The sequence below is a fragment of the Perca fluviatilis genome, chromosome 12, assembly GCF_010015445.1.
Source record: "Perca fluviatilis chromosome 12, GENO_Pfluv_1.0, whole genome shotgun sequence".
NCBI lineage: Eukaryota > Metazoa > Chordata > Actinopteri > Perciformes > Percidae > Perca > Perca fluviatilis.
This window is the reverse complement of record NC_053123.1, coordinates 16,310,642-16,324,059: the sequence shown is the minus strand read 5'-3', so window position 1 is coordinate 16,324,059 and position 13,418 is coordinate 16,310,642. Positions and strand designations below refer to the sequence as shown.

Below are 13,418 nucleotides of genomic sequence, written 5' to 3'. Positions count from 1 at the left end.
CAAATGTCCCAATGAGAAATATGGCACATATATCTCATATTCTACTGGAAATTATGGCAATAACAATGCATTAGAGCTAAAGTGGACCTTTCTCAAACAGTTCACACTACTATATACACAAGCGTGTAAATATATAGTGCACAAAAGTACACACACAAAAAATCCTAGCTGTCAGTACGAGTTTCCTCTTCCAAATAACAATGAATGACAACATAATTATGAGCAAGCAGCTGTTCATGATCCCAGAGAGAAAAGCATGCAGGCTGCACAATGTTCAACTCTTCACAGATTAACCAGAGAGGATCATTAGGGATATGTATTTGCCAAAAAAAAAAAAAGACTCTGAATAGATTCTCCCCTCAGTGTGGGTGATGTGGACACTGATGTGTTGTGTTTTAGCAGTGCTCTATTATCTTAGGCTAATGACTCACTAGTTTGGAATAGTTGATAGCATTACTATAGCACATATTTTACACCTTTTTTGAGCTATTTATGAAACGCAGTGAAATAAAAATATCAGTTAAGGTTGATATGACAGGTCAGTCAGTCCATTAAGCAGTATTAGATTTTGGAAAGTTATAATACCGAACAGATGCAAAAAGAGAAAAAGGGTTGTTTGCCGTCTTCACACCAGCTCATCTACCCATCCCAAGTGTTACCAGCCTATAGCTGAAGGGCTGCAAGATGTTCCAACACACACAGTGTCCAAAAACATCATCACACTGAATGGTGAAAATCACTGCAATTGTTTGCAAAGGTATGAATAAATACTGCCCATGTCAAAATCTGATGCTGCTGTTTAGAAAAGACTTGGGTTTAGTCATATGATAGGTAGTGTACATTATATCAGTGACTGAAACATAATCCGTTCTATTTCCAAATTACAATTACCTGTATTTCACTTTTTAGTCTCTATACCATTTTGTAAAACTGTCATATTTTCCCATAACTACTAATTACTTATATAATTTCTATCTATAATTTAATTTGAAACTGGTACATCTGGAATGTCCCATTTTATCACTTTGTATAGCATTATTGGAGTGAAAACATCATGTAATGTTTGTCTATTAAAATAAATGTGCCTACATAAATACTGTACAGTGTAATACTGCCTGAGGTAAAACCATTACTATACAAATAGCAAGGTAACTGGGCTTCTGATTTAACAATAAGCTTAAGCATCATGTCACGTGTTGCCATCTGTCATCACTTTTAATGAATACATGGCATACGAGCTTTTAAAATGATTTAAAAGTTGGACATTTTTCCAACTCTGCACCAAGAATGACAGACAGCTGCTTTAAATTATCCTGGTTGGAAGACATAACATGAAAAAACAAAGGGAATGTAATGCTAGTGGAAATAGTGCTAATCAGCATGTCAACCGTTCTGAAAAGGATTGGTTAACGTTTGAGTGATTTGATGCATGCATTTATAATACGTGATGTTGTTGTCTGAGCTATAAAATCTTGCTGCTAACTTAAAAAGGAAGCAAATGTGTCTTACTTCAACAGAAATGATTGCAAATTTACAAAGCAAATCTTATTTCTTCTAATAGGAAATTGTTATTAATGCACCTTACGTTTAAAAATAGGAATGTATAAACATGTTGCAGAACATTAATACACATCTTGTCCACCTTATGACTTTATGTATGGATACACTTAAGAGTACCCCAACCTGTTTACATTTGCATGTTGAAAACAATTTCAGTGATAAAAAATGTAAAGAGTAAATGCCGGCTTTATTTGCTCATATATACCATATTATGCATCATCGTCACTTAGTACTAGAGTAAAATCTCAGCGTGATATTAGAAAAATATAATGACCAAGAAAGTGTACCATTCAATTCTTCAATATTAAATAAAGGGATTCAAGTCTTATTGCAGTGTCATTTCAAATCCTTTACAGCGCATGTTCTTCATGGCAGGCAGGACTAGACCACGAATACAGTCTTGGAGTAGTTGTGACCACGGGCCAGTCTCTGCTTTCACTGTCAATTGTTGGCTTCATTCTTAGTAGAGAAATGTGAGTAGAGGTGGCTGTTCATTCGGTCCTGAGGAACCACAGCCTGGCAGAAAGCACATTTATCGGGACTGCTGCTCTGAGGCGTCGCTAGCTCTGTCCCCACGTCAACTGCATCACACAGCTCAGGGCTCCAGAGAGGCTGCAGAGCAGGATGAACCAAAGAAAACAATATATTATTCATGCTCCTAACAATCCTTACACTCACTCTATTGAAGCATGCTGGACCGCTTGGCCTTCAAGTTGAAGTATCTGTTGCTTTAAGGAATACAAGAACACGTCAACCCAATAGTCTGCACAAATACTCAGCAACAGTAAAGGCAAAAAAGGCTATTCTCAAGTGTTTAATTATCTTCCTATTTATGTGTTCAACCCCACCATCAAAGCAGCCTTGCCTATTATAAATGCCTGTGTTGATATAATCCAGGGAAAGAATCATACTATAAAAAACTGGACCAACTTTTAGATCTTACTGCAAGTTATTCACGTTTTTTTTTTTTTTATTATTAGGCATTTATACACATCAGCAAATAAATCCTACTAAACCATCGTACTTGTTTCATCAGATTCAGACACTTATAATGTGCTTCCATCTGGCTCACACTTTCCAGCAAAGATGCCAAATATAACCAGAGCATCCATGCTTAAGTAAAAAAAAGAATCAGCACACATTACACAGTAATACGTTTAAAGTTAAGCCAAGGGGATTTTTTTATGGACTTCACACTGTTTCACTCCTCCATTAGCAAAGACCAATCAGAGACTGATAATTTGCTACTAGTTTTCTCAGACCTTCTCCTGTGATTCTCACCTGCTGGGGTCCCCGTACGCTCTCCTGGGAGAGTGGAGATGATGTTGAGTGGGAGGGGGATGAAGGGTAGGCAAAAGGCATGGGTTCAATGGGCTCCTCTTCTGTTAATGTGGAGGGGACACTACTGAGAGGCAGCTTTGTGGGCATGGTCAGACCAATGTGTCTCTCTGGAGTACTGTTCAGGAAGTCATATTCACTGTCCGCAGAGGGCGGGAATTTGACACTGAGTTTGGTGAGAGAGTCTACTAAGTCCCTGTCCTCGGGGCTGGCACCGCGGGATGCCAGAGACGTATGCGGGAGTGGGATATCCACTGCTGACCTTAGTGCTGAGGAAAAGGGTGTCTCTGCCTCTGCTGTACGGTCTGTGCACTGGATGGGCATGGAGAACCGCTGATCTGTCAGACGGCAGAAAAACATGAAATTTTATACAGCGTTTCTGTCTCAGTCGACATGTTAACGTATTCCAGCGCTGGCTTTAATGACATTTGAGCTTGGCAACGATTTCAGAAGTTGCATACATTAAGATATAATCCTGGACCCCTTTCATATACAGTATATATACACAGTATACACATGAATTTTTCCTTGAGGGATATTAAAATTTACTTTGACTTTTGAGATATATATATATATATATATATATATATATATATATAAATAAAACAGAAACATATTTCCATCACACTTTATAATAATTATTGTATGAATAATTACGTTACATTATTAATTATGCAGCTAGTATCTAGAACCAACACAATGCATTTGTTATTCTATAGTATGTGTTTAGCAACCCTTTTTTAAAGAGAGGTGGTCAGCCACGGTTCGAAAAGGTAATGAGGCATTTGTGTAGCCCTAGTTAAGGTGCTGCTATCACAAAGAACAAAGCAAAATGAAGTTAACTCATAGCTTGTTATGGCATATAAAATCCCATTTCAATTCAGCACATTTTCTTTTATAAAATAAAAAACAGGTAATATTTGGTAAATGTTACCGTTTGATACATCAATTCCTCCATGGAATCTTTTTAGGTGATCTTTTTGTCTTCTGGTAAGAGAACGAATCTGCCGGAATTTCCCTTCAATTGCTTCAAATGCATCCAGCATGTTCTGACTGACAAACAAATACATACAGAGTGAGAAAAAAAAAATCTATTCTTTATCTGTAATGTCCATGATTATTATTATGTATTAATGTTAAGTCTTTGTGGAAGGAGAGACACATACTAGTCAACGCTGACTTGCTTATTAGGAGCCACAGCAACAGTGACCATATTCTCCTGTAAAAAAGACATTACTATTTATAGTGATCATTATCAACAATTATCCAAAGGTATATTGTTAATGCATCTGCAGTTTGATTTACACATCACAACGTTTTTACATTTACTAGTGGAAAATGTTTCCTGGCCTATTAAATAATGAACAATTATAAAGCTCAAGTTGCTGACTGTGCAAGCGATATTATCCTCTAGCACCATCTGGTGAAGTTAAAGTGGATACACCTTGTGTGGAGGGAAATAGAGGGTTTGATAGTATTACAGCAGCAGTGTAATATTAGGTTTCCTTGATTGCTTGAATCTTTGAAAAACAAATGAATTTAAACATAATGAAACTATGAAAGTATATGGACATTCCCTAAACAAGGATAGAATGTATCTTAACTATCATCTGCAACCTATCATCCAAAGCAGCTTTAGAGCTTTGTAAACAAGGGTCAGAAACACTTTAAAAATGAAATATTTGCAGACTGACTAAAGGATGATGCTGAGATCTTACAGTCACAACAGCACTGCTCAAAAGTTGTCAGATAGTATGAATCCCATATGGATCAACCATATTTTAAGCCTCATAGTTACTGTTTTATTAATTTCCCATTGGTATAATGTGTTTTCTTAACATCCTTGTTGACACAAATAGAAGTACTATCAACGTGTTTGTATGTGACAGGAAGCTGTATTTATTCTCATGCGTGATTACTAGCATCAGAATGAAGAAAAAACTGTGTAGACATACAAAGGGCACACTTTAGCACAGCAAACGTACCGGGTACTGTATTTTCTTAAAAGCACTGGCCCCATCAAGGAGATGATTGGCAGGCTCACATTTCATCTCTCCTTTGAATCCAAAACAGTGAAAATTAACAGTTTAAACATGAACAGATTCAGTAAAAATGTATGACAATCCAATATCGATACCCAGAATGCAATGCAATAGAAGAGTAGATTATCATGTCGGCATATAAACAGAGAGATCATCTGGCACGTCTCACTAACCTGTTGGTTGCCTTGTTGCTGATAACTTAGCTTCAAGTTTTGAAATCAACTGCTGCTGATCCTCTATCTGCTTTTGAAGTTTTTGAGTGTGTCGCTCATAAAATTCACTCTGTAAAAATGCGTTTATTTTGTTATTTTTTTTTAAGCACAAATGTCTGCAATCTGGTCTATGCCTATACATCCTGTGTGTGTCACATTTTCATATACATATATTATTAATAATCATGTTCAGAGCAGATTTAATGCTATTTGACTGTCAACAGCAATAAAACGAGTAAACCCACTGTGTGAGTTATTATTTTTGCTATATTGGTAATGTTTGGATTATTTCACAAAACAGGTTTTTCTGCTCACGTCGTTACCATTTGTTGCAGCTCCTTTTTAGCATTGTCCTTTTCAATGGAGACCTGGCGATAAGCTTCAAAAGCTTTATTGAGCTGGTCTCCGATGTTCCTTTCCATGCCGTGTGCTCCACAGTCATCCCTGACACAGCAGACATGAGCCCTGTGAGTGAAATCACATGTTTTAAAACATACCTACAACAACGCACACTCCCAAAGACGGCACTTGTTTTAGTTAGTGACCCTTTTTGCTAGTTTTATAATGTTTCCACTGTACACACAACTGTCAACGTGTCTCTGCACGCTTTAAAAATGATAAAAAAGAAGTCAATAACTCCTTAAAGTGATATCAAGTTGCTTGGTTGATTTATGTAAGCTACTGTTGCAGTGACTAAACTAACATACTTCCTAATCACTGTTTATTACCAAAGATTATTGACGGTTCCACTGGAATATCAGTTTACATGCAACAGCAAAATGATATTGACATTTCAGCAATGGATGCCTTCCATATCTAGTTCTGTAAGAAATGATGATGTTGATGAGCAACTGAGCAGTTGAAAAGTAATGATAAAAAATGAATGGAGTCAATGTCTTGCACTGATATAAGACCACTAGTGACCTAAACAATCCTTACATTTGTGTCTGTTCTTGTCCATTGTTAGTACAGACTTTCAAACTACTTTTGAGCAGGTGCAGCACCATACAAGTTAAAATGGACGTGTTGAGTGCAAAACAAGAAAGAGGCTGCTTATCAATTATTGATCAATCTTCATTAGAAATGTCATAGCAACACACTAACGTTACCTGTCACACCACCGGCTGCTGGATGAAGCCACAGGAATTGCACTTCATTAACACTAACTTTGGAGCCCACCGACGCACAGCATGTAAGCACTTTAAAGTGTCATTCAAACCCTAATCCACACAGTTCCGTATTCCTTAAACCGTAACTGGCCGGTTAGCCATAGCTCATTCAACCGGTTGCGGATAAAGCGACCGAGCAACGACTCCACAGATCAGTTCCCCTCGCTGCCAGTGAGTGAATGTCCTCTTACCTTCATTCGTGTAACTGTTAAAGTCGAATTTCTTATTTGACACCACCGCAGCGTCGTCGCCTAATCTTCAGATGCAAAGTTACGAAGCGCCTGAGAGGATATGGCAATGGATGTTTTACATAGCCTAGTTGAGTTGGGAACTTCCCTCGGGGAATCCCCCTTGCTTGTAGACTTCCGCCTTTACTCGACCCTGGCCAATCAGCGCGGAGCTCAGAGGAGCGCTTGGTGGTTAGCTGGTTGAGGGTTCTTCCAGCCTACGCGTCTGCAAACAGACGTTTGTGCATGTGAAAACTGTCCCCAAACTAGAGTTACGCTGTGCTCATTTTACTCTCCAACACTGTCTTACATTATTGCATGTTCAATAAGTTCTGTAGAAAGTATTGAGCCTGCCTTATTGTAAGTAGGCTAGAGCTGTAATGGCCAGATTAACCCACAGGCAAAACATGAACTGTTGCAAATTCTATTTTACACCACTCTATTTAGGAATATGTACCATGTGAGCACAAAATAATAACAATAATAATAATAGCTAGGCTATTAAATGCAATAATGCATTGTGAAATTAATTAAATTACTAACAAATAATTGCCCTGCAGTGAGTTTGGGGCTTTAAGGGTCTGGGAAGTTGCCCGCTTAGCTTAGTTAACAGACAATTCAAGTCAAGGACAAGGCAATGAAGAGAAGATATAAAAGAAACACAAAGCAATATAAAAACACATATAACCTGGATTACAAACAAGGCAAATTGGGCAACTGCCACATAGGCACCAGTCAGACTTCCAGAGGCCACAGAATGCCCTGGTTCACTGTGTGTGAATTAGATTTCTCAATTTATTCTGAAATGTGCACGACTAAAGTAGAATATCAACTGTGTCTTGCATTATTACGTAATATTGTGGCCCTGTCTTGTGCTCTATCGTGAATAACCCTAAAAAATTGATGTCTCATCAAATTACCACTAACTAACACTGAAAAAAAATGGGCAGGTGATATTTTGGATCTCTGTTTCACAGAAGACATGTTGACTTGTCATAGAGAAAAGCCCAGGTGTAAAATTAATGATGGCTGAATTTAATTTAAAAAAAAGTGGAGCCATCTTTAATGTTATCAATAACACCTGTGCTTTCCTACTTTTTTATTACATCTTTATTTAGCACAAGAAAAATAAACATTACAAGACATGGTAAAATATACCAGAATGAAAATCAATCTGCAATGGTGGAAGTGATGCTACAACACCATTATACTGAAAATTAAGAGATACAAGGTTATTTTATAAAACAAAACAAACAACAAAAAAGAAAGGAGAACTATTCAGGTAGAGAGACAAAGAGCACAAAGAGCAAGGAATGAAACATTCAGACAGATGCTTTTCCTAAGTCAAAATGTCTGCTGTGAAAAAGGCCTAGTCAACTGAATTACTCATGACTCACTAATATCCCTTTGCTTTTTTGACTGATGTTTTTTCTACTTATTTCTTATCAATCATCTACACAAAAAAATTTTTTTTACTGTGACCTCCCACGTGTTGCATAGTTTTAAGCAAAAATAAGCAATTGTATATGCACACACACACACACACACATATATATATATATATTCTATATTCTGTATTCTGTGTGTGCACACATGACATAGCTCACCCCTGTACAGGAACTGGGCTCAGTGTGAACATTGTTGGGTTAACCACAGCCAACATGGATGTCAGTGTGTACTGAATGTACACTTCTACATCTGCAGCAAGGTGAGAACTGTCACCACTGGAGGTCAGCAAAAACAAGGTCATTTTTAATTAGTTGCAAATTAGACTTATCACTTATCATGAGTGAGAGGACATGCCTCGCTCCCATGCATATGCAGAAGCTTTCCCACAGACTATATGTAAAAAAAACAACTCTATGGTTTCCCCACACAGTTGAAGCACAACGGTCCAGGTAACATTTGGTCTGCTCCATCTGCTCTACAATACTCTACAATAAACCACCACATTACCAGTATCTAGAGATGTGCTTTGCTGAGCTATGGTGTCCTCTGGTAATATTTGGTCATTTGTGGCCAGAGTTTATACCACATGGGATCAGGTTCTTATGTTTGTGGCTAAGACTCAGTAACGTAATGTAAAGGCTTCGTCATGCTCCCTCCGATCCACCTCTAAAATTCTGTTCTGAGCGGCCCCCGACAACACAAAAAAAAAAAAAAGTGGGGGGGGGAGGGGGGGAAAAGGGGGGGGGGGGAAAAAAAAAAAAAATGGGCAAAAGGAAGGGTACATGGTTGCAAAAAAAAAAAAAAAAAAAAAAAAAAAAAATTTTTTATTTTTTTTTTTATATTTTTTTTTTTTTTAAAAAAAAAAAATTGGTTAAATTTAAGGTATGTGGTTGCACATCTTTTGCAGCACTATCATTTTGCACTGATATAGACTTAGACCTTAGGTTTGCAAAGACAACTGTTTTCTATTTCACTGTTTAAACAGTCCTACATTAATACTGCAGTGGCTTCATTTTTGTTTATTACTAATCTGGGACTGTTTTTGTACATTATTTTCACTTCTTTTAAAGCCCAACATTTTAAAATAATGGTGAACGTCTCAATGCTTTTTTAATGCCTTGGAAATATATTAGTAATTTTCTTTTTCAGCAAGAACCAACAGTAAGTGAGTTATGATGCAATACTCCGTCCTGATGACATACTGGCAATCCCCTTCCTGTTTTTACACATCTAATGCTTTTACATCTCATCAAACCTCCATACAGAGGTATGACTGCACATGATTTAGGGTTGATAATTCTAACCCCATGTCCCCGACTGCATTCAGTGGCACAGTGAGAACTCTCTCCCCAAAGTAAATACTAGCGTCACAGAAAGAACAACCAGTAGATGGCAGCTTAGAGTGACTTATTGAGATGCAGTGTCTTTAACTTCCTTACAGTGAAAATAAACCATAGGTTATTAAGGGTTATTAAGAGGCATATATATAGTATAATGTATGACCCACTGAAGCTATGAAACCAAGTGAAACAGGTCATTTTTAATGTCAATCTCATTTGGTCATGTTAAGTGTCAAGGTGATAGCCACGTAAAATCAAAAAGCAGACCCTGCTTGCACTGATAGCCAACATTTTCCGTGCAATATTTTACAAATGTACATAATGTTGCTAGTTGGTATTAAAGGCGCTGTAGATGAGCTTTTTAAAATACTACCATACACTGGTACTGATACCTTACATTACTTTTAGGCCCTTTAATATCTCGGGATATGGCAATGCCTTTTTCTGAATAAGTCACAAGTCAATATTTTAATAATATATTAATTTACTATTTATAACAATTTAACATGAGTGAGATTTCCAAACATGGCTCAACTTGCTTTAGATTTTAATCTAACTTCCTCACAAAGCTGTCTGTTACCTCCTTATGGCCAGGAGGCACAGACGGTGGAATTTCTGATAGACAAATTCATTTCCCAGCTGATTATATTTTTGAAATCAACTAATAATAATTGCTTAAATTAGTATATATTTTCTTTTAGTTTTTACATAGTTGTACACAGGGAGGTATGTGTTAGGCTAAATGAACCAACAAAGTTTTCTCAGTCTGATTTAATCCTGTCTACAAATGAAAAAGCTGAATAGGTGGATGAGCATTTCTTGTCTCCCTCATCAGTTTGGGTATAATTTAGTGCACAGCTTTGTGTGGCCGGTCTAGCACACTGGGACTCCAGTGGCCTGGCTCCCAGGGGTCGTTTTCTTGAGTCCTGCCACAGAGGTTGTGTCGTCTGTGACCCTCACGGACATTCCAACCTCAACCTCTACTCCTCCCGAGAATGACTTACACTCCCAGATTGCCAGCAACAACCTCCAGTCATATAAAAAACCTAAGGAATTCCTTTAAGGAAGAGAACGGCAGGCTTAAGTGTATCACATATTTTTCATGGTTTCTTTGAACTCTTGTCATAACTCTTGTCTTGTGGTTGTGCTAAAGAAATATTTAATTTTATACTGTGGTATACTGATAAGAAAGGATTTGATAATTGAACACTGGGTGAGGCATATGAGTCATTTCAATGACCACACAATCATTCACCTCAAGTACCATTTTCTCTTTCTGTTCAGGCCTCAATCCTCCCTTTGTTCATCTTTCCTCAGGAGGAAATTATATTACTCAGCTGGCTGCTCAGGATATTAATGTTACCCCAAAGGAAGAAAATAAGGAATATTTCAGTACAGTCATTATCAACTTTATCTGCCATGCCTGGGTGAGAGTAAACAACACTAAAGATGGGAAAAGTGCAAACATTTTCAGATTCATGAATTCTCTGTTCCCTTTCATGTGGCGATCTGCTCTGTTTGATCGCTCTCTTTCTCTCGCACATAGGCTGAAAGGTAGTGTGCGTATAGTGTAGCATTTCCGACAACAATACGAGTATGTGCATTTCCTGCATTGTGAGACCACAGTATATTAGTATTTCAATAACCTGAGGCGTTGAACAGAAGAGAAGAGGAATACACTGGGTGTTGCCTTCATTATAAACCATTGTTGCCTTCAGAACTGTAATCAATCCTGTTATATGCAGTCACTTTAAACAGATATATATTGTATTATACATTGTACACAATAAAGTGAGCAGAGAGTTGTTTTTCTTGAGATATGAGTCTCCCAAAGTGATTTTTGTCCAATGCCATGACCTCACCACTTACAAGAGGACATCAGTGATGCAGAGAGGCCTCATAAATTTCACCACAAGTGATCTCCGGGGAGTCGGTGTCCTTCCGGCATCATCCAGCTTACCCTGGAGAAGACATTTGAAAGGGTCAGATGTGGGGGGGTTTAAATTTAATCAATTATAGGACATTGGTGTATGTGGTTTATTGAATGATCTGTGCCCTCAATATCTGCAATTAGTAGGTTGAGTGGAGTATTTGCATGCACAATACCACGTATCAACTGATATCATCGTTGCCCACAGGCCGACGATCCCATTGTCCTTTGTGATATGTCACTGGTGAAAACGATACCAAGCTTGCTGTAATAGGGGGCCCTGTTTTAGATACACATCACACTGGAGCCTGGCTGGATCTCAGCAGTAAATCTTGAGCCAATGTAAGGGTCCATCCATGTTTCCTCTGTATCTAGCAAAATAAACAATCTGCTGTGGGTCTGCAGAAACGTGAGATCAGACAGAGGGCAGAAGTGAGGACTCTGACATGCTGGGGGAGGAGGGGGAAAGGAGGAATGCAGGCGGGGGAAACACATAGATCAGATTTCAGGAGCCCCAGAGAGAGATGTAGGTGACTAAAGAGGAACCTTGCTGTCAAGAGACCAAGAAACTATGAATGAAAGAAAGACAAAAAAAAAATGTCTTTGTCCCTTTGCACATTTTCTTCATTAAAATGTTTGCATAGTAGTGTTGTGTTGTGGTATTTATTCATTACAATCTATCTCACTGTGAAGAGGTGCAATTGGTGTTTTTCTTCTGAAATATGTGAAAGTAGGTGTGTCAGAGCAGACCAGTGAGCCACTGTGGCTTCCATCAGGAGCTAAAGCTGCACACAGTATTGTTTTGGTTGAGGCTCTGGCCTCAGGGGCTTCCTGCTATTTGAAGAGGATGGGGTGGGGATGAGTGTGTTGAGTAACTGGGAGAAGATTCTGTAGTTCTAAGAATTGTACACTATTAGTCATTTATTCTAAATCTTTATGGGGAATTTTATGATCGTCAGCAATACTTGACTCTTATTCGCTCCTAGGCTAATTGATTTTTTTTATATGCCAAATTCCAGTGAGAAGGAAAAACATGCAACTGTGAATATTTTGTGTTAAAACCCACCGTCATGCTTATTTGTACCTCCACAGCGATCGATTAGATGGTGCTCTTAACTGTACTTTGTGATGCAGAAATTCTGCAAAAAGTCTTTCCTGCAAGCTTATTGTATTTCCTGATTGATAGCGAAAGGAAGTTCTCTCCCTGTTCCTGTTACATAAGAGCTAAACCACAAACCTCTCATTGAACAAAATGTTGTTTATATGCAAGGTAAAGAGTATCAACCAAACATCCCTAATTAATCGGAGATTTTTCACATATCCTGTTACTTCTCGTATTACTGAATCAATGTGAAAAAAAACGAAGATATGTGCCCTCTCTGTCAATAGATTTTAAAAGTTTTTAAAACAAACCCTTCACTTTTGGTCAAATATCATATTTTAGCTTATTTCACTTCATGCAAATACTCATTTGGCTTGATTGATGAACAGTCCAAAAGCCCCCAAAGTGAGCCAGCAGTATATTGCTGGTTGTCCCCAAACATGTGCATTGATTTCTAATCTGTCAGAATAAGAAAAGGCATTTCGGACATCCAAAATCAATAGTCATGTGGAAGGGGAGGGTCACAGCGATGTGTGTGTTTCCCACAGAGGGTGAGGTTCAACAGATATGGATGTGATGAGAATATACATAGCAGAATGCCACTGAATGCTTTTATTTCTGTCTTGATGTGTTGGCATTAACAAATATTCTCTCGCTATTTCCCTAATACCTTCAAACCAAGGTATAGTATGTTGGGTTGCATATACAGTTTGTTGTGAAGAAATTGGGTGGACTTGATAAGGCATGTGGGATGTTCATAACTGGCTGACTGTATATAGATCTCATCTCTGTAAGCTGCACAAAGTTGTTGCAGCTGTGATGTAGATGCTGTATTTGCTCTTCAGAACATGTCCTAACGAAACACCGAGCAAAAGTTTACATCTGTTGATTTTGCAAATGCTCTCAATTACTTTCAGGACTGAGAATATTATAGCAACCGACCATACTAGAAGCATACTACAAGTCAGTTACGTCACTTTGTAGTCAAGTCAAGTCAAGTCATTTTATTTGTATAGCACATTTAAACAAACAACAGTTGACCCAAAGTG

At 37.9% G+C, this 13,418-nt stretch overlaps 1 protein-coding gene across 2 annotated transcripts; it reads right to left on the bottom strand.

Moving 5' to 3' along the window:
• Nucleotides 1-1,281: 1,281 nt before the first annotated feature.
• On the bottom strand, nt 1,282-6,686 carry tank (TRAF family member-associated NFKB activator). Of its 2 annotated transcripts, none has more exons than XM_039817601.1 (8): nt 6,513-6,686; nt 5,476-5,617; nt 5,114-5,222; nt 4,884-4,954; nt 4,065-4,117; nt 3,833-3,951; nt 2,842-3,236; nt 1,282-2,172 (listed from the first exon to the last, which is right to left on the bottom strand). In XM_039817601.1, the coding sequence occupies exons 2-8, from the start codon at nt 5,572-5,574 to the stop codon at nt 2,002-2,004; spliced, it is 1,017 nt and encodes a 338-aa protein (XP_039673535.1). In that variant the 5' UTR covers nt 5,575-5,617; nt 6,513-6,686; the 3' UTR covers nt 1,282-2,001. The 2 variants fall into 2 exon arrangements, with proteins under 2 accessions (XP_039673535.1, XP_039673536.1); XM_039817602.1 differs by lacking the exon at nt 6,513-6,686 and adding an exon at nt 6,262-6,497.
• Nucleotides 6,687-13,418: the final 6,732 nt, after the last annotated feature.

Bases quoted from the DNA above. Each gene is read 5' to 3' on its own strand.
- tank (XM_039817601.1), bottom strand. From the start codon at position 5,574: ATGGAAAGGAACATCGGAGACCAGCTCAATAAAGCTTTTGAAGCTTAT. The intron at 5,223-5,475 runs GTAACGACGTGA...GCATTTTTACAG, and splicing joins AAAAGGAGCTGCAACAAATG to AGTGAATTTTATGAGCGACA. The intron at 4,118-4,883 runs GTACGTTTGCTG...TCTTTTTTACAG, and splicing joins TTAAGAAAATACAGTACCCG to GAGAATATGGTCACTGTTGC.